This window comes from Microtus oregoni, unplaced genomic scaffold (assembly GCF_018167655.1).
Source record: "Microtus oregoni isolate MIOR12 unplaced genomic scaffold, Mior012 000016F_ref0000370, whole genome shotgun sequence".
NCBI lineage: Eukaryota > Metazoa > Chordata > Mammalia > Rodentia > Cricetidae > Microtus > Microtus oregoni.
This window is the reverse complement of record NW_024543075.1, coordinates 40,814,416-40,832,971: the sequence shown is the minus strand read 5'-3', so window position 1 is coordinate 40,832,971 and position 18,556 is coordinate 40,814,416. Positions and strand designations below refer to the sequence as shown.

Sequence of the window (18,556 nt, the reverse complement as noted above, 5' to 3'; positions counted from 1 at the left end):
TTTGTGAGGCTCCTAACAGTGGGAGAGGAGGTATCTCTGACCCTTTTGCCTATTCTTGGGACTCTTTGCCTCCCACTAGTCTGCTTTGTCCACTCTGGGAAGGAGAACTTGTACCTGGTCTTACTATGTCTTGTTATGCTGGCTCTTTTGATATCACTGGGACACCTGCTCCTTTCTGAAGAGAAACAGAGGATCTGGGGGCCAAGGGATGTGAGTGGGGCTGGGAAGTCTGGTTGGAGGGGAGGCTATGGTTGGGACACATTGTGTGACAGGAGAAAAAAATTTAAAAAGGGTTGTGGGACAGAATATAGAGATTTTAAACTGTTAATGTCAAAGCAGAACAAAGCCCTGCTGTAGGCAAGGGAAAGTGACAAGGGAGGATCTCTGGCCATATCTTGGAGAGGGAAACACCTTGGAGAGGCTGTCTAATTGTGCCTACAGGGATTAGACAAGGCTTCCCAAACGAGGCCATATTAGACAATGCTCCAAGATGATTCATTAACATTAAAAGAGACACCAAAACTCGGAAATTAGAAAATTCTTTTTTCTTTGATTACTTCTGTTTATTTTATGTATATGAGTGCTCGCCTCCACATATGCCTGCATGCCACCTGTGTGCCTGACATCTGAGGAGGCCAGGAAAGGGTGTTAGATCTCTTGAAAATGGAGTCACAGATGACTGTGAGATGTCATGTGGGAGCTGGGATTAAACCATGTCCTCTGGAAGAGCAGCTACTGCTCCTAACCACTAAGCCCTGCTCTAGCCAGAAAGTAAGGGATTCTTGATGAACATCTTAAAGATCCATCTTGACCAGCAGGAGAGACAGCAATTGTTCAAAAGGAAGGTTAGGCCCAGTCTATATCCACCACATAGAGCACTTCGCAGTAAAGAAGGATTCAAGAAAGACATTTGGATAGACACGGAAATGATCTCTGGAGAGCAGTCTGGTTCATACACACACCAGTGCTGTCAGGGGCTTCCTTCATAGTATCCTGGGCATAAGAAGAAAAAAATTATATTAGATTTAGAAAAAGTGATTAAAAAATCCAGAAAAAAATGGTTAAAAAAAAGAGCAATCTTGATCAAGGTTTTTCAAGCGAAGTTTGTCAAATGTTGAAGAAGGAAATAATCATGAATCTGAGTAAGAATATAGAAAATGGGAATTAGGGCTGAGGAGACAGTTCTGTGGCCAACAATACTTGCCAACACTTACTAACAAGTGTGAGGAACTGAGTTCAAATCCCCAGAAGCCACATTGACAGTTGGACATGAATCTCAATGAGTATCTGTAACTCCCAAGCTCCTACAGAGAGATGGGAGATAGAAAAGCAGATTCCTGGAAGCTCATAGCCAACTTACCTGAGCTGTGTGCCATGGAGGAAAACCAACAAAGACACCTGTCTCATGTGAGGTAGAAGGCGAGGACCAGCAGCCAAGGTTGCCCTCAGACCTCCATAAGCTCACTGTGCGCATGCCCACATTCAGACACACACATACACACACAAACATATGTACAGAAATGATTTGAAAACTAAAATAGAAGTTCATACCACATGTTTCTGCTGTGCCACCCTTGGGTACCTAACTGTAAGAATGAAAGGTAGCGTCATGCACATAGACTTTTGCTGTGGCACTATTCAAACAGACCAACATATAGGATCATCCTATGTGCCTACCAATAGATGAATGAACAAATATGAGATCTTTCTACACAGTAGAGTGATATTCAGCCGTCTGCCATATAGAATGAAACTATGTCATCTACAAGACAGGATGGTCTGAATATTATTATATTAAGAAAAATAAGCTAAATTCAGAAAGACAAATGTTGTACCTCCTCATATGTAGACTCTAAATCTAAAATTAAAAATACATGAAAGTAGGAACAGGACTATTGAAGAAAGGGGACAAGAGAAGGTGTAAATGGCCAAATATAATTGAAATATGCTGCATAGATCAATGAAAATGTCATAATCAAATACATTATTTTGTATAATAAATGTCAACTAATTTAAATTTTTAAATGCATCTAATTAACACCAAAATAAAAGAAAATAGGAATTTAAAGAAAAACATGTCTCAAACCAAGTTATGGGTACACTATAAATCTGATAATAATAGATACATTACAAAATAAGAAAGCCTAGATCAATATCCTTCATGTACATAGAATAAAAATTCTCAACAAACTAACTAGCAAATAAAACTCAGCAATAGGTAAAAAGAATAATATATTAGGAGTACATAAGGAGGTCTATTAGCAAGAGCACAAGATAATTTGTCATTCAAAATAACTTAAGATAATTCCACATATTAGCAAAATACATGAGAAAGAAAGCCTATGTCTTATTCGATGACACAGAAACAAACATGCAAACTCAGCACACAGCAGCAGGGCCCTTCAAACATGAAGATAAACCTGTAGATAATGAGTACTGTTAAGGTGATACATGGCGGTGAGAGATTGAAAGCTTTCCCCGAAAACTGGGGGGTTCATTCTTCATTGTTCGACATCCTTAGCACTCTTATTGCCCACTGTGCTGGAGGCCCTACTGATATATATAAGCAAATGAGAGTAGAGACTGGGAAGACTGAAGAAATATGCACACACCATGGTCGTACGAAAGCCTGAGACACAGACTGATGGGTCAAATTAGCAGAGCAACCAAAGTCTTCAATCTACAGGGCTTTTACAGACCTCTTCTGTGCCTGACATGTCCATGTGGGCCTTCTTAATAACTCACCAAATAAAACCCTTCTTTAAAAGTGTAATTCTCTCAATACAGCTTTGAAATTTTTGCTGGTACACCACAGAAGTGGGAAATGTGGTTTCATAGTATTATGAATTTCACCTCCAGCATGCCTTCTACTGACAAAGCTTAGCTTGGTTCTACTGATAGAACAGTACTAATAAAAGGGCCCAGAGGCATTTTACAGAGAAGGCAAATGGATACGTTCGTACTCAAAATGCATTAAACTGATTGCTAATAGAGTTTATGGTTGGAATATCAGTGTAAAATAATGTCATTATGATTACATAATTGCGACTTTTAAATTTATACTCCTGCCATTAACTTTTACTGTTTGGCATGGAAGCAGTAAGAGAAACATAAAAGAGTGCTATGGGTACACAGCATATAGTCCACCTGTCTCCACTGAATAGGCACAACCCCCTTTCTCGTGGGTAGCTGGGATCCATCACCCCAGGAAATAGCAAAAGAGAACTCTTTTTTTCTGTTGTTTCTGTAATATAAATGAGTCCTTTGATATGATAATTTTTAACAAGGGATCCAAATTTTAAAATTTCTGAGTTCAAGATGTATCTCAGAAATAGAGCACTCCAGCAAAATACCACACACACACACACACACACACACACACACACACACACGTGTGCGCGCGCACGCACGTTACTGTTCTAGTTCTCTGTTGATATTTGAATATTTTCATTGGCATAAATACAAATCAAAATCCAGAGTATCTGCCTATCCCAGTCAGGAAATAACCAGTACACACAAGAGCACATATAACCTACTAGTCAGCTGCGCAACAGTCTGGATAGTAGCCTACAGGAAATACCAGTACACACAAGAGCACATATAACCCACTAGTCAGCTGCACAACAGTCTGGATAGTAGCCTATGGTACCCTCGCATCTCTCGTTGTCACTGCTGATCATCAGAACAACTCTGACTTCAGAAACAGTCAGTAGATTAGATCTTATACTTACCTATACTTACTTACTATGAAGTGTCATTAGACTAGGCACCTCACTGCTCATCTCAGGAACCCTTGAAGATTCCCCAGGAAGTAGGTTAGAGCATTAACATGTTGATTCTGGGCCACCTCTGAACTTAGAAGTGTCTATTCTGATGAGTATCAACATGACCCTCTCCCCATGGTCATACAAATATTTTGTAATACAGTCTGACCTATCAGGTTCGTTTTATTAGTCTATCATTCAAAATTCATTTCAGACAATATCATCAAGCATAGGTATTATTCCATCCAGTTACATTGTTGTCATTTAATTCCACTAATATTATAAATAAATCCAATGACCCAAATTCTTAGAGGATCAAGTGGTGTTCATCCAGCTAAGATGGAGCAATAATAGGTCCTGTGATGTCCAGGGCTGCATGCACACTACACTGACTGGCTCAACATGAGCAATTTTCAAACATCTATTTAGTTTTGTTTGTATATGAATGTTTTGCCTATATGTATGTCTGTGCACCACTTAAGTATGTGTCTGGTGTCTATGGAGAGCATCAGTTCTCTGGAACTGGAGTTGCAGATGGTGGTGGGCCATCATGTGGATGCTGGGAATTCACACACACCAACCACCATTGAGTTCATTCATTTCTTCTCAAAATACATTGGTTTGTGAAAACTATCGCAAATAACGGCCTTTACCAAAACAAACTAATGCTTCTGTCAGGGAAAATAATCCATTACTCTTTATTATAATTCAAGATTTAAAAATTCATAAAAAGAGAAAATAGTCATGGATGAAGGAACTAATCAACATGAATTTTAGAATTATTCAGTTCTAAAATATATCCATTATTTTGTCATTTTGAGGTCCTTAGCAAGAACAATACATGGGTTAAGACAAAAGTAAACATGGTAAGTTTTAAGATGTACAGAACACAAATAAAAGGACATAAAATAGAGTATTGTCTCTAGAAGAGATGCTGACCAAAGATAAAGATCTTTATAGGCAGAAAGTTTTCAGACCCTTCCTATAACTGATGAGACTGGAGTGAATGAATATCTGAGGAACCTGGAGTGAAAAGTGGTCTGCGAGGCTGCCCCTGGGACCAGGGCTACTTGCCAAAGAACACTTAAGTCTTATTCCCATGGCAACATTTAAGGCATTGGGCCCCTGAGGACAGAGTAAGGAGGGCCAACAATCAACACAACAGAAGCAGGCAACTTGGGGAATTATACTAAACTCTCAGACTCCAGATGTGAAGAAGAGGGAAGGGTGTGTTCTGGATGGTAGGCTGTGCACAGGTCACTATAGCATGGACAGCAGAAGCTGCTGCAGGACCCTTTAATGGGGAACCTCTTCACACCCTCCTGAGGGGTAAGTAAGCCAGGGAGTGCCTGCATGTTGGGAGATGAACAGACCGAGTCCCAGCACTATAATTCAGTCCTGATTTGAGTGAGAGATGAGGCAAAAGTCTCTCTCCTGCAGTTCTATCTTAGTCTCTGACTAGAAATCTCATCTCTGTCTTTCTTTTTTTTTAACTTTTTTTTTATTGAGAAAAGGAAAAAAAAATAAATTTCCTCCTCCTCCAAGCCTCCCATTTCCCTCCCCCTCCTCCCACCCTTCTCCCCCTCCCCCCACTCCTCTCCCCCTCCCTCTCCAGCCCAAAGAGCAGTCAGGGTTCCCTGCCCTGTGGTAAGTCCTAGGTCCTCCCCCCTCCGTCCATTTCTAGGAAGGTGAACATCCAAACTGGCTAGGTTACAATTCATCATCTTCAATATTTTTCCTTCTCCCAGCTGTTTTGGTAGGGACTGGGATCTTTGATCAGGAAGCAAGAGAGGAATGAGGCAACAGTCTGAGCTGACCAGTGATGGTAGACCAGGGAACCTGAAGGGATAGTCTATATCCAACTGCTTTATTATGTTTGACAAAATGTATATAACATCAAAGACAAACATTTAAAAATAGAGTACTAAATGTAAATCCAAACTGAATTCCCATTAACATAAATTAAAAAGCTGATTTACATGGAATCATTGTTTTACTCTAACCATTTCATTGGGCAGAAAACAAGAAGTAAGAGATATAAATATTTAGAAATAGAAACAACACTTTTTATGCAACTTTTCGTTCTCTTTAAAATTGCTTTAAGAAACAGCTTCAGTGAGAAACTAGACATTAACAATATTTTAGCAAAGAGAATGCTATAGAAGACAAAAATAAAACTACAATGTGTAAATATAAGGTATTTTAACCACCAGTAATTGTGTACTTCATACAATTTAAAAAAAATGAGGGGCCAGGAGGTGGTGCTACATGCCTTTAATCCCATCACTTGGGAGGCAGAGGCAGGAGGATCTCTGTGAGTTTGAGGCCAGCCTGGTCTAAAGAGCTAGTTCCAGGATAGGCTCCAAAGCTACAAAGAAACCCTGTCTTTAAAAAAAATGAGTCATCAGGCGATGAAAGGAGACAGAGACAGAGACCCACACGGGAGCACCGGACAGAAATCTCAAGGTCCAAATCAGGAGCAGAAGGAGACGGAGCACGAGCAAGGAACTCAGGACCACGAGGGGTGCACCCACACACTAAGACAATGGGGATGTTCTATTGGGATCTCACCAAGGCCAGCTGGCCTAGGTCTGAAAAAGCATGGGATAAATCCGGACTAGCTGAACATAGCGGACAATGAGGAATACTGAGAATTCAAGAACAATTGCAGTGGGTTTTTTATCCTACTGCACGTACTGGCTTTGTGGGAACCTAGGCAGTTTGAATGCTCACCTTACGAGACCTGGATAGAGGTGGGCAGTCCTTGGGCTTCCCACAGGTCAGGGAACCCTGATTGCTCTTCGAGGGGACTTGATCGGGGGAGGGGGAGGGAAATGGGAAGCGATTGTGGGGACGAGGCAGAAATCCTTAATAAATAAATAAATTAAAAAAAATAAAAATAAATAAAAAAAAATACCACCACATATCACTTAAAAAAAAATGAGTTAGGCACAGTGGCACAATCCTGTAATCTCAGCACTTAAGAGGCAGAAGTAGGAGGGTCAGTTTAAAGTCTTCTTGAATAAAGAGCTAGTTTGCAACTAAGTTGGCTTATATGAGACTCGATCTCAAAAAAGTAAATAAATGAATACAGTATAAAACATCATGAGTCTCTTAAAGTTAATGAATACAAGAAGAAATAACAAAAATGAGGATAATAAGGATCAACTCCAGAGGTGATCATATTCCAGAAGAAATATATATAAATATATAATGTTTATGTATACATTTATATGCATAAGTATATTTAAATACATAATATAGAGAGCCAATCATATATTACTTTAAAAAAATCTCAAAAATATATAATAGTTATAAGAACATCACAGTGCAACATTCTAAAGGTTTATTTTGTGTTTTGTTTACTGCTTATGTGTATGCATGTGTTTATGTACACATGTGTGTATGGGTGCTCTCAGAGGCCAGAAAAGGGTGTCTGAAGCTTGGATTATAGGCTTTGTGAGCTCCCTGATATGAGTGCTAAGGACCAAACTCCACTCCTTAGAAGAGCAGCCAGAACGCTCAGCCACGGAGCTGTCTCTCCATCTGCTACACATCACACATTTTAATGAGTATTTTTAAAGAGGTCAATAAAGGAAGAAATCATCCACATTTGTGAATGAAAAGATGTGATGCAAAAGCTCATTTTTTTCCAAAAATGTATCTGTATGTAATGCCCAAACAAAACAGTGCTATTTTATAAATCAACACAGAAATTCTAAAATTAATCTAGAAAATTAATGCATCAGTGGTAATTAAAATTGAAGGGAATAATGAAAGGAATGAAATTTTGTGTGTAATAAACTTCCTGATATTTACACAAAAAATAACCAGAAATAGAAACAGTAGATTTCCAGAATAGAATTGTGCTCTGTGTGTGTACGAGCTTACGTGTGAGTGTCTATGTGTGTCATAGAAGACTCACTATATGACAAAGGAAGCAGAATAACAACTCAGTGAGAAAGCAGAACCCATGTTTAACTATTCAAAATCAGTTTATTTACATATTTCTCATTAGTAGCAAAATCAATTCCATGCAAATTGGTTGTGCTATAAGCCAAAACATCAATCATTAAAAATTAATAGCCATTCAGAAACAAATATTGGTAAAATATTTTTAGGGAAAGAATAATATTCTGCAATTATTCCTTGTTTAGGTAATGGAATATAAATATAAACGTTTTAAAGTGGATATTTCACAGCATGTAAAAGCCACCAAACAGAAATTGGGCAAAAGATAACCAAAATAATCTACATCTGGGTTCTTTTGTACCTATCTGGAATTTTTCTAAAATTGAGAATTTATTGAAAATTAAGTATGTTCAAAAGACCACATTATTGTTGAGACCGGTTCCTCTTCCTTCAGCCCTAGATAACCATGGTCTTTTTCTGTCTTCCCCTAATACACAGGCAGATGCTGAGAACAAGACATACCATGATATGGATACCACACTGCATGCAAGCAACAGCTCGGCGTTTCAAGTGTCTGAGTTCATCCTGCTGGGATTCCCAGGCATTCATGAGTGGCAACACTGGTTCTCCTTGCCCATGGCTCTGCTTTACCTTATAGCTCTTGGTGCCAATCTCCTCATCTTGATCACCATCTACCATGAGCCTAGCCTACATCAGCCAATGTATCAGTTTCTTGGTATCTTAGCTGCAGTAGATATTGGCTTGGCTACCACCAGCATGCCCAAGATCCTGGCCATCCTGTGGTTTGATGCCAAGGCCATCAGGCTCCCCGAGTGTTTTGCTCAGATCTATGCTATCCACTCTTTTATGTGCATGGAGTCAGGCATCTTTCTATGTATGGCAGTGGATAGATATGTAGCCATTTGCTATCCCCTTCGGTATCCTTCCATAGTCACTGAAGCGTTCGTAATCAAAGCCACAATATCCATGCTTCTCAGGAATGGCCTGTTAACCATCCCAGTACCTGTACTAGCTGCCCAAAGGCAATACTGCTCCAGAACTGAAATTGATCACTGCCTGTGCTCTAACTTGGGGGTCACTAGTCTGGCATGTGACGATATCACAGTTAACAGGTTCTACCAGTTGGCTTTGGCCTGGCTTGTGGTCGGAAGTGACATGATTCTGGTCTTTGCTTCCTATATTTTAATTATTCGCACAGTGTTGAGGCTGAATTCCGCTGAAGCAATATCTAAGGCCATCAGTACCTGCAGCTCCCATCTCATCCTCATTCTGTTTTACTACACAGCTATTATTTTAGTATCTGTCACTCACCTGGCAAAAAGAAAATTTCCCCTCATCCCTGTTCTCCTCAATGTGCTGCATATTGTCATCCCCCCATCTCTTAACCCCATGGTGTATGCCCTTAGGACCCAGGAGCTGAGGGTGGGCTTCCAGAGGGTGCTTGGCAGGACAGAATTTGTGTCTAGGAAGTAAACTGACTACGTAAGGCAGAACACCAAATGCCAAATGCAGTGTTGCAGGAAAAAGAAAGCATATAGACTTTGAGCCCAAAATACCTTGTTAAAATTCCGTCTCGCCCAATTTCCGGGAGCATCAACTCAAACTCATCTACTTTGGGTAGTGCACTGCATGTGTAAAGCTTTTCACAATGTTAATTCTCACTCCCTGTGACAGCCTATGATGCAAGTAGCATTCTTTCTACGTTCTGCAGATGCGGAAAATGAGTAGGGAAACTTTACTAAGGTTGACTAGAAACTTACAACAGGAAATTGGAACTCAGTCTCCAGCCTCTGTTCTTAACCCTTTCTCTCCATTCACCTCATTGCTAATTTTCATAAGGAAGCTACGATAGTAAAACAAGCTAAAATTATATATTACTCATTTTTAGTAAAGTTCCATTTAGAGCATGACAGTAGAGATGAATGATGGCAATAGAATATTCAGTTCTGCAGCATCAAGAAGAGGAGAGTGGGAGCTGCAGAGATGGCTCAGCAGTTAGAAGCACATGTTGCTCTTGTAGAGGACAAGGGTTTGATGAATGATGGCAATAGAATATTCAGCTCTACAGGCATCAAGAAGAGGAGGATGGGAGCTGCAGAGATGGCTCAGCAGTGAGAAAGCACATGTTGCTCTTGTAGAGGACAAGGGTTTGATGAATGATGGCAATAGAATATTCAGTTCTGCCGCATCAAGAAGAGGAGAGTGGGAGCTGCAGAGATGGCTCAGCAGTGAGAAGCACATGTTGCTCTTGTAGAGGACAAGGGTTTGATTCCCAGGACCATATCCACATAGTGGCTCACAACTGTCTAACTACTGTCAGAGGGGATCTGAGGCAAAACAGTTATATATAAAAAAAACATAATAAAATAAATTAATCTAAAAACTATATTTTAATAAAAGAAGAAGAAGATGGTAATGACCACAATTTGACTCAGCAACAGAAGGTGATCAAATCCATGTCTCCTCCAGTCAAGCAGGAGTATAATATTCACATCATATGACTGCGGTACCATTCCATGATCTGGGGAGCATTTGAAGAGTGTACAACAGCCATGTTTAACCAGATGACAAACTCTGGGACTAAGAACCCCTTCCAAACAGTAAAATAAAATTTCAAGGAAATTATCACTGTCCATGTGGCCTCATGAAGCGAAAATCAAAGTAATAACATATTCTGCAGGCAAATCTATAGTGAAGAGAAACCAGAAGGGTTTTTTTTGTTTTTATTTTCATTTATTCTTCCTTCATTCAAACCTCCTAACTGCATCCTCCCCTCCTCCCAAGTCCCTCCCACCTCCCCTCTCCCCCAGATCCACTGCTCCTTCATTTCCCTTTAGAAAAGATCAAACCCCAGAAATTTTTGTAATTGTTCACACTTAAGATAGAAAATTTTGCCAGGCAATCGTGGCTCACACCTTTAATCCCAGCACTCAGGTGGATCTCCATGAGTTCAAGGCCAGCCTGGTCTACAAGAGTTCGTTCCAGGACAGGCTCCAAAGCTACAGGGGAAAAAGATAGAAAATTATTCCTGTGAAAAACTGATTTTTCTCTTTCATTTGGGAAGATAAAATGGTTCAATTTCTGTAGTGTTTTTTGTCAAATGTAATGTTACAGAACAAAATTTTAAAGAATAACTTTTGAAATGTGAAAATCTGGACACAGCTCAGGTCTCTGGTCCTCAGATAATGGGTTCTTCCATTCTTGAAAAAAACAGAGAAGTCAGCGGCAAATTTCCTGTCTAATGAAAATGATAGGACTCTTTAAATCCTCTACAAGAAGCCACTCTAGACAACTTTTTAGTAAGAGTTTGACAGGCATAATTTTTTTCAGTTCACAAAATCTTCAATTAATTTGCCTTGGAGCTCTACAAATAATAAAGCAAAAATATTTAAGAAATAAAATATTCAAATTGATTTGAACTTCTCTAATGAAATATAAAAATCCTTATGAAATCTTACAGTTCACTGGCAACATAAAGAACAACAGAGGTTCTGATTTTATATTTAATTAACTTTTTTTCATTTATTTTACATACTGACCATAGTTTCCCCTCCCTCCTCTCCTCCTATTCCCTCCCCTTGCTCTCATCTACCGAGTCTCCATCCACTCCTCTCTCTCCATTCAGAAAGGGACAGGCCTCCCCTGGGTGTTAAAAGAGACCCTAATAATCACACAGAATCTATATTAATTACAATACTGTTTGGCCAATAACTCAGGCATATTTCTAGCTAGCTCCTACATCTTGAATCAATCAATTTCTATTAATCTGTATAATGCCTACCAGTAAGGTTCTGGAGTTCCGTTGTCTTTCTCTCCTTCAGCAGCTACATGGTGTCTCTTGACTCTACCTACTCTCTCTCTCTCTCTCTCTCTCTCTCTCTCTCTCTAAATATATATATATATATATATATATATATATATATATATATATATTCAGATTTCCTGTTTGGCTTTATTTTGCTAAGTCATTGACTGAAACAGATTTATTTATTAACCAATAAAGCAACACAAATACAGAAGGACACCCCACATCACATGGGCATGAGCAAAGCATGGCACATGAAGTCAAGGCAGGACCAAGATCATCCTCCCTCTGAACTGAGGCTGGGAGAAGGTAATCCAGTATAGAGAATGGGTTCCCAAAAGCCAGCTAAGTGCCAGGGACAGGCCCTGATTTCACTGCTAGAAGCCTTACAGGGCAAGCTATGTAACTGTCACACACACAGGTTCCCTGACTATGCTCCCACGAGCTCAGGTCAGCTGTCTCTGTGGGTTACCCCACCAGGACCTTGATCCCCCTGCCCTATTCAGTCCCTCCTCCCTTTCTTCATGGGGGAGGAGGGAGAGTAAGGAAAGAGACATCTTGGTGGGGGGCCATTTCTGGGCTAGGGAGAAACAAAGAAGTTCTAAAGCAGAATCACACCACAAGACAGGTGATATTTGGGTAGAACAGAGAACAAGTAGCACAGATTAGTTTGTTACCTGTTTAATGTACAAGTATGGACTAACAAAGAAGAAACACTGGCTCAAGACAATGTGTGTTCATTAGGAGATTTCCTGACACAGTAGCATGGCATTGTGATGGACTTTAGGGAAAGATCAACTGTGCCAATAAATTTGGAAGCCCAGGTATGAGAACTTTAGACTATTGACTCTCAAGCCATTAAATTGGTGTGGGACAATTTGTCTATATTCTGTCAATTATGTTTTAAATAAACGCTGATTGGCCAGTAACCAGGCAGGAAGTATAGGCAGGACAACCAGACAGGAAGTAGAGGCGGGTCAATGAGAACAGGAGAATTCTGGAAAGAGAGTAGCTCCCTCTGCAGTACTGCCCAGACACAGCTAAAGGAAAATGTGACCTGCCCTTCTGAAAAAGGTACTGAGCCATGTGGCTAACATATACTAGAATAATGGCCTAACATAAGTTATAAGAGTTAATAAGAAGTCTGAGCTAATGGGCCAATCAGTTTATAACTAATGTGGACCTCTATGTGATTTTCTTTGGGACTTAATGAATGTGGGAACCAGGAAGGACAGAAACCCCTTGCAACATTAAATCATCTTTCCTTTGGTAGAGTTGGTTAGATGGCATGCACATCCTTCTGTGGATAAAGCAAAAGTTGACTATGGGTGTTTATTTGGCATTCTTCAATAAGACTATGTTAGTGACATTTCATCATTGCAATAAAATATTTAAGGAAAACAACTTAAAGAAGAAAAGGTTGGGGCTTGTTTTCAGGCCATGCTCAGCTAACTCCATTGTTTTTTATGTCTGTGACAAGGCAGAGGTGTCATAGGAGAGAAGCATGGGCAATAAAGTTGATCATTCTCTAGAGGTCAGAAACTACAGTGAGAGTAGGAAAGGTTTATAGACAAGACTCTTAAATCCATGCTCCTAGTAACTTATGTCCTATAATTAGTCCCCACTTCCTAAGAGCTCAGGTACCTATGAAGTCATCAGTGGATTAATTTATTGATGATGCTAGTGCTTTCATAATCCAATTACCTCTCACAATATTTCCACTAGCTAGGGATCATGCCTTCAGTACATAGGCCTTTTGGGAAGAAACTTCACACCTTAACTATAACATTTTACCCCTTGATACCTTCTCCATCTTCTAATGCAAAATGCATCTACTTCTGTGGTTTCCTGAAGTCTCACTGTTTCAGCATTAAACATTTTCTCAAACGTCCAAAGCTCAAAGTCTCCTTTGAAACTAAAGATAGACCCTTAAAATGAGCACCCCCCCCCAAAAAATCAGAAAGTTATTCACTTCCAAAATATAATGATATAGAACAAACATTCTCATTCCAAAAAGTAGGGATGTGGGCTCAAAAAGAAATGATACTCAAGCAAGATCAAAACCCAGGAGGACAAGCATGAACTTGAAACTCCAAGTCCATCATCAAGGGCACATGGTGCTGTGGTGTAAACTCCAAATGGCTGAGACAACTCCATTCATGTGGCTTTCCTTGGTACAGTCTAAATGGCAGGTCTCTTGGGATAGCTTTGTCTACTGGGGAGCATTCTTTACCTAGCAGATCATGTTCCTGGCATCGCTAACTGCCAGAAGCCTTCGTTCTAGCTCTAATTTTACTTTCACAGTCGTATGCATTGTCCTTTCAGGCTTATCTCCCGGGATTCTGACCACTCCACACACTACCAGGCCTCTCAGGCCTCTATTGAAGTGGATATCTCCATGACTCCACAAATCTTGCATTCCGAATTCCTACAAAACCAACATTGTCTATAGTAAGAGGAGCAGTGAGACTGAGAATGCCAGCTGAGTAATTAATGAGGTAACAGCAGAAAAATCTAGGCAGCTCTGTCCTACCATACATGATTCTTAGATTAATAATACTTAATAATGTTCCTAAAATATTTGAAATTGAGCAGGAAGACAAGGCGTGGACTTAGAAAGTGATAAACTATCACTCCTTAAGAGGTATGAAACTCAAACTTAAATCAAGCTGTCTGCATACTCCATCCCTCCCCTACAAGTTACATCAGAGACAGCCACATCCCGAGATAATCTTCTAGAAAGAAAAATAACTGCACAGCCTATGACAGACTGAGTTTGACTGAACATTAAACATGTTTTTTTCCAGCTGTGGGTGCTAATCTCCCTTTCTCGCTGTATTTGTTTCACAGAACTGCCGTTGTAAATGCTTCCATCTGAAGTGCATGTAATCTTCTTCTGTGTAGTAATATGAGCGGCACGGCTGCATCCCCAGCGCCCCGGTTGCCTGGCTAGCTTATGCCCGAAATAGCAACACACAAACTCTATTCATTTAAACACTGCTTGGCCCTTTAGCTTTAGCCCTTACTGGCTAATTCTGATATACCGATCAACCCATCTCTAATAATCTGTGAGCACCGGTCTTACCGGGAAGATTCTAGGTCAGAGCTTCATCGCGTGTGTCTGCCCACGAGCGGGGCATGGCGTCTCTCTGAGGCGTCTGCTCCTGAGAGGAGAGCTGTGGAGTCTGAGCTCACTTCCTCTTCCTCCCAGGGTTCTGTTCTGTTTACTCCTCCCAACTATCTTCTAACCAATGAGGGCCAAGCAGTTTCTTTTTATTTAACCAATGACCTTCCTCCATCATTTCCCCTTTTTCGATTTAAACAAAAAAAAAATAAAGGCTTTAACTTTAACATAGCAAAATTACATATAACGAAACAGTTATCAAGTAAAAGTTACAATAATCTTTATCATAACTAAGAAAAACTATAACTATAACCAACTATTCTTAACTCCGTCAAAGACTCCAGAAAGATAGAATACTACCTAAGCAAACAAGAAAAAAGCAACTTTTAAAACTCTAGAAATGACAGAGACATCTCGCTGCCTGGACAGTCACCCAAAGTTCCTCTGTACCGTTGGGGCATACATTTTCAGCCTTCAGGCCCATGGTATCCAGCAGACATTTCCATAAAGCAGGAAAATTCAAAGTCAGTTCAGTCACTATCTGTTGTGTCCTGCAGAGTGTCTCGCAGACTCTTTCATGAATCAGGAACCCCGAAAGATCATCTCACCTTAGGCAAGTTCAGTAGTCCTCTCTCTGTGGGTTCTCTGTGTCCAGTTTATGCAATAGTCCAGGCAAGAGCAGTTTCTTGCCCAAATGGCTATCAAACTGCATAACGAGCCTCTTCGATGCCCATCTTCCTCTTGAAGTAGATTGGTGCTGCCAGGAGCAGAGTATCTCATTGTCATGAAAAGTTCTAAGTTATTAAAACATTTAAAATGCCATATTCTATAATCTTTGAAAAATATGAAGAATGCCTATCTAAAATATATCTATGCACATCTAGAAAATATTAACTAACATGACTGCAAACTTGACTATTATTTATGATTATCCATCAACAACCTATATTTCCTAATTATACATTGCATTTTAATAATGAACTACACAATCACAATACCTTAATCAATATCAGAAATACATATACATATAACAAAATTGACCTTAAATCTCTATCAATAAAGCAAAATCTATACTAATGCAAATTATTCATACCTATATCATATCCCCCTTTAAATGTATAAGAACGTTTATAAACCATATTTGGGAACATGGGCGCAGTTTTTTCTCTCCAAACTCCTGCTGAATGGGGGTGTCGTTAATTAGGTCTTTCATGGTATAACCTGTGTGCTAGTTTCATCTCACTTGGCAGTTGAGCAAAGCAATTTTCTGAAGATGTTCACAGGAACCCTTCAGGAGGATGTGGCCCATCATACCAAATCGGAATAGAAGAAATGAACAGGGTCTCATCCTCTGTGAAAACAAAATAAGAAACTCCTTTCCAAAGCATCATGTCCTTAGATCCAAATTTCAAAGTCAAGGCATCAAAATATCTATGTTGGATTAGTTCAGCAGCATTTATAAATAAATATCTTTTAGCATCTGTTCCTCCTTCCTCAGCATTCAAACAATTCAGAGCATAATAGCATACAGTATCAAAATTCTCTGTGTATTTTCCATCTTTCTGCGCTTTATTTTAACCTCTATTTCGTTTATTTTTACTTTTAACTTTTTGCTTTTTGAGCATATATCTTTGACCTGGAATAACTCTGTAGGCTGTTTTTGAACTCTCAGAGATCTGCCTGTCTCTGCGTCCCAGGCATTGGGATTAAAGGTGTACACTACGACACCTTGAACTCACATAGAACTGTTTGTCTCTGCCTTCTAGGCACTGGGATTAAAGGCGTGTGCTACCACACCTTGAAGTCACAGAGGTCAATCTCCCTCTGCCTCCCAAGTGTTGGGATTAAAGTTGTGTACTACCACACACAACAACTCTCTTTCATTTTTTACTTTTAAGAACTTTTAACTTTTAGCGTGCATATATTTTTAACACACTATAAACCATTTAGAAATTTTCTTTGTTTTTGAATCTCTCTTTTTCTGACCACATGAGTCTTTAATTTACCAAGCAATCTCAGTAGGACAAAAGCTGTGGCTTTGCCAGCTATATGTAGCTCATTCCTTAGTTTTCCAGCCTCATGGCTGAGGTACTGGCTGTAGCCATGTTTATAGCCACAATTCTATGGCATTTCAAGGTCCCTGCCAGCAAGCGAGCTTCAGCAGCCTGTGCTTGCAAACTGCACAAACCACCTACGTAAAAGCGTCAGAGTTTGCCCTGGCAGGACAGCCCAGAAAGCCGGCATTTTTAAAGGGCGCAGCTTTTTTCCTGCTACGATGGCTGAAAACCGAAAAGCATGCGTTCAGCTTTTCGACAACACCATTTAAGTGTTTCATGGCAGGACCTCTTAATGAGCTGCAGGGTTTTGCAGCTAAAGCTGAGTCAGGAAGCTTCTCTTAGATGAGAGCGCTTGCTTGCCTCTAGCAAGCAGAGTGCCACAAATGCTTTAAAGCCAGAGTTGACGCTGGCAGCACAGCCCCAAGAAGCTGTGCTTTAAAATGACACAGCGTTTTTTCTGCTGCTGTTGCCGAATCAGGAAATCTCTCTACAGCACGCCACCAACAAACAGCAAAAATCTGTGTTAAACTCTCTCTCCCTTATTTTTAAGCCTTCTCTGGTTTTTTAAGTGGGTTTAGTCCATCACATTGGCGCCATTTGTAGTAATAGGAGCAGCGGGGCTGCGTCCCCAGCACCCCGGCTGCCTGGCTAGCTTATGCACGAAATAACAACACACAAACTATATTCATTTAATCACTGCTTGGCCCATTTCTATCTAGCCTCTTCTAGGCTAATTCTCACATATTAATTTAGCCCATTTCTAATCATCTGTGTAGCGCCCCTAGGTGCGCTTACCAGGAAGATTCTAGCCTATGTCCATCCTGAGTCGGAGCTTCATCGCGTGCGTCTGCCTGGGAGCTGGGAGCATGACGTCTCTCTGAGGCGTCTGCTCCTGAGAGGAGAGCTGTGGAGTCTGAGCTCACTTCCTCTTCCTCCCAGCATTCTGTTCTGTTTACTCCTCCCACCTATCTTCTAACCAATGAGGGCCAGGCAGTTTCTTTTTATTTAACCAATGACCTTCCTCCATCACTTCTGGAGTATCATCTACTTTACAACCATGGCATGTCTTTGTCAAGGACGTGGGGAACATCTCCTGAAATATAGATATTGGAGAAGATAGCAGCCCAAGTCTCAGAGTCTGTAGGCACTGAGGAGATTGACTTCAACAGGTGCCAATCAACAAACACAGGTGGCCCAGCCTCAGAAAAAACTATTTCCAACCTCAGGACCAACTCAATATTGGCCACCATGCCAGTCAGGCTTTCCGCTGAAGTCCTCAAAGAGTTTCCCACTACCTCACCCCGGGGCTTAGATACAACCACCCCACTCCCAAACCAAGTCCATGCTCCCTTTTTGTTCTAGCAAAGCAGGATTTCCAGGCTTGGCCACTGTTCTCCCTCGTGATAGCAGTAGAATTGAGGGAAGGAAAAGTGAAATTTCACTTGCATGACCGGCCCAGTGAAATCTTTTTTTGGCACTGAAAACATCAGATATTTGAGCAACATCCACAAAGAGAGCTGCATCAATCTTAATAGTTCAGATCCAAAGAGACAATATGTATTCATTCAACAATTCACACCAAAAAAACACTGTCAAAGTGAACTTCTTTATACCAACTTCTTCATTAGGAGTCCAGCTACTTTCTCTACAGGGTTAGGGAATGTGGTATTATCCCAGATAACTGGGCTATCACTTAGGATCTCTGAATTGACTACTTTCCCACCACTCTCACTATCCTTTTATAAGGAAAGATTTCTCAAATTATTCTAACTTGAATAAGCCATCTACTATTTAATGAGACTCTAATACAATACCAGTTGGATTTTTGGATTATGAGGTTGCTAAAGAAAGCTATTTAGTGTTGTACTGGGAC

General features: G+C 40.2%; 1 protein-coding gene across 1 annotated transcript; it reads left to right on the top strand.

Annotated features, from left to right (window-relative positions):
• Window positions 1–8,204: 8,204 nt before the first annotated feature.
• LOC121458059 (olfactory receptor 688) lies at window positions 8,205–9,170 on the top strand. The gene has a single exon (XM_041667177.1). It carries the CDS (start codon window positions 8,205–8,207, stop codon window positions 9,168–9,170), a length of 966 nt encoding a protein of 321 aa, XP_041523111.1.
• Window positions 9,171–18,556: the final 9,386 nt, after the last annotated feature.

Excerpts from the sequence above, each read along its gene's own strand:
- LOC121458059 (XM_041667177.1), top strand. The coding sequence starts at position 8,205 with ATGGATACCACACTGCATGCAAGCAACAGCTCGGCGTTTCAAGTGTCT.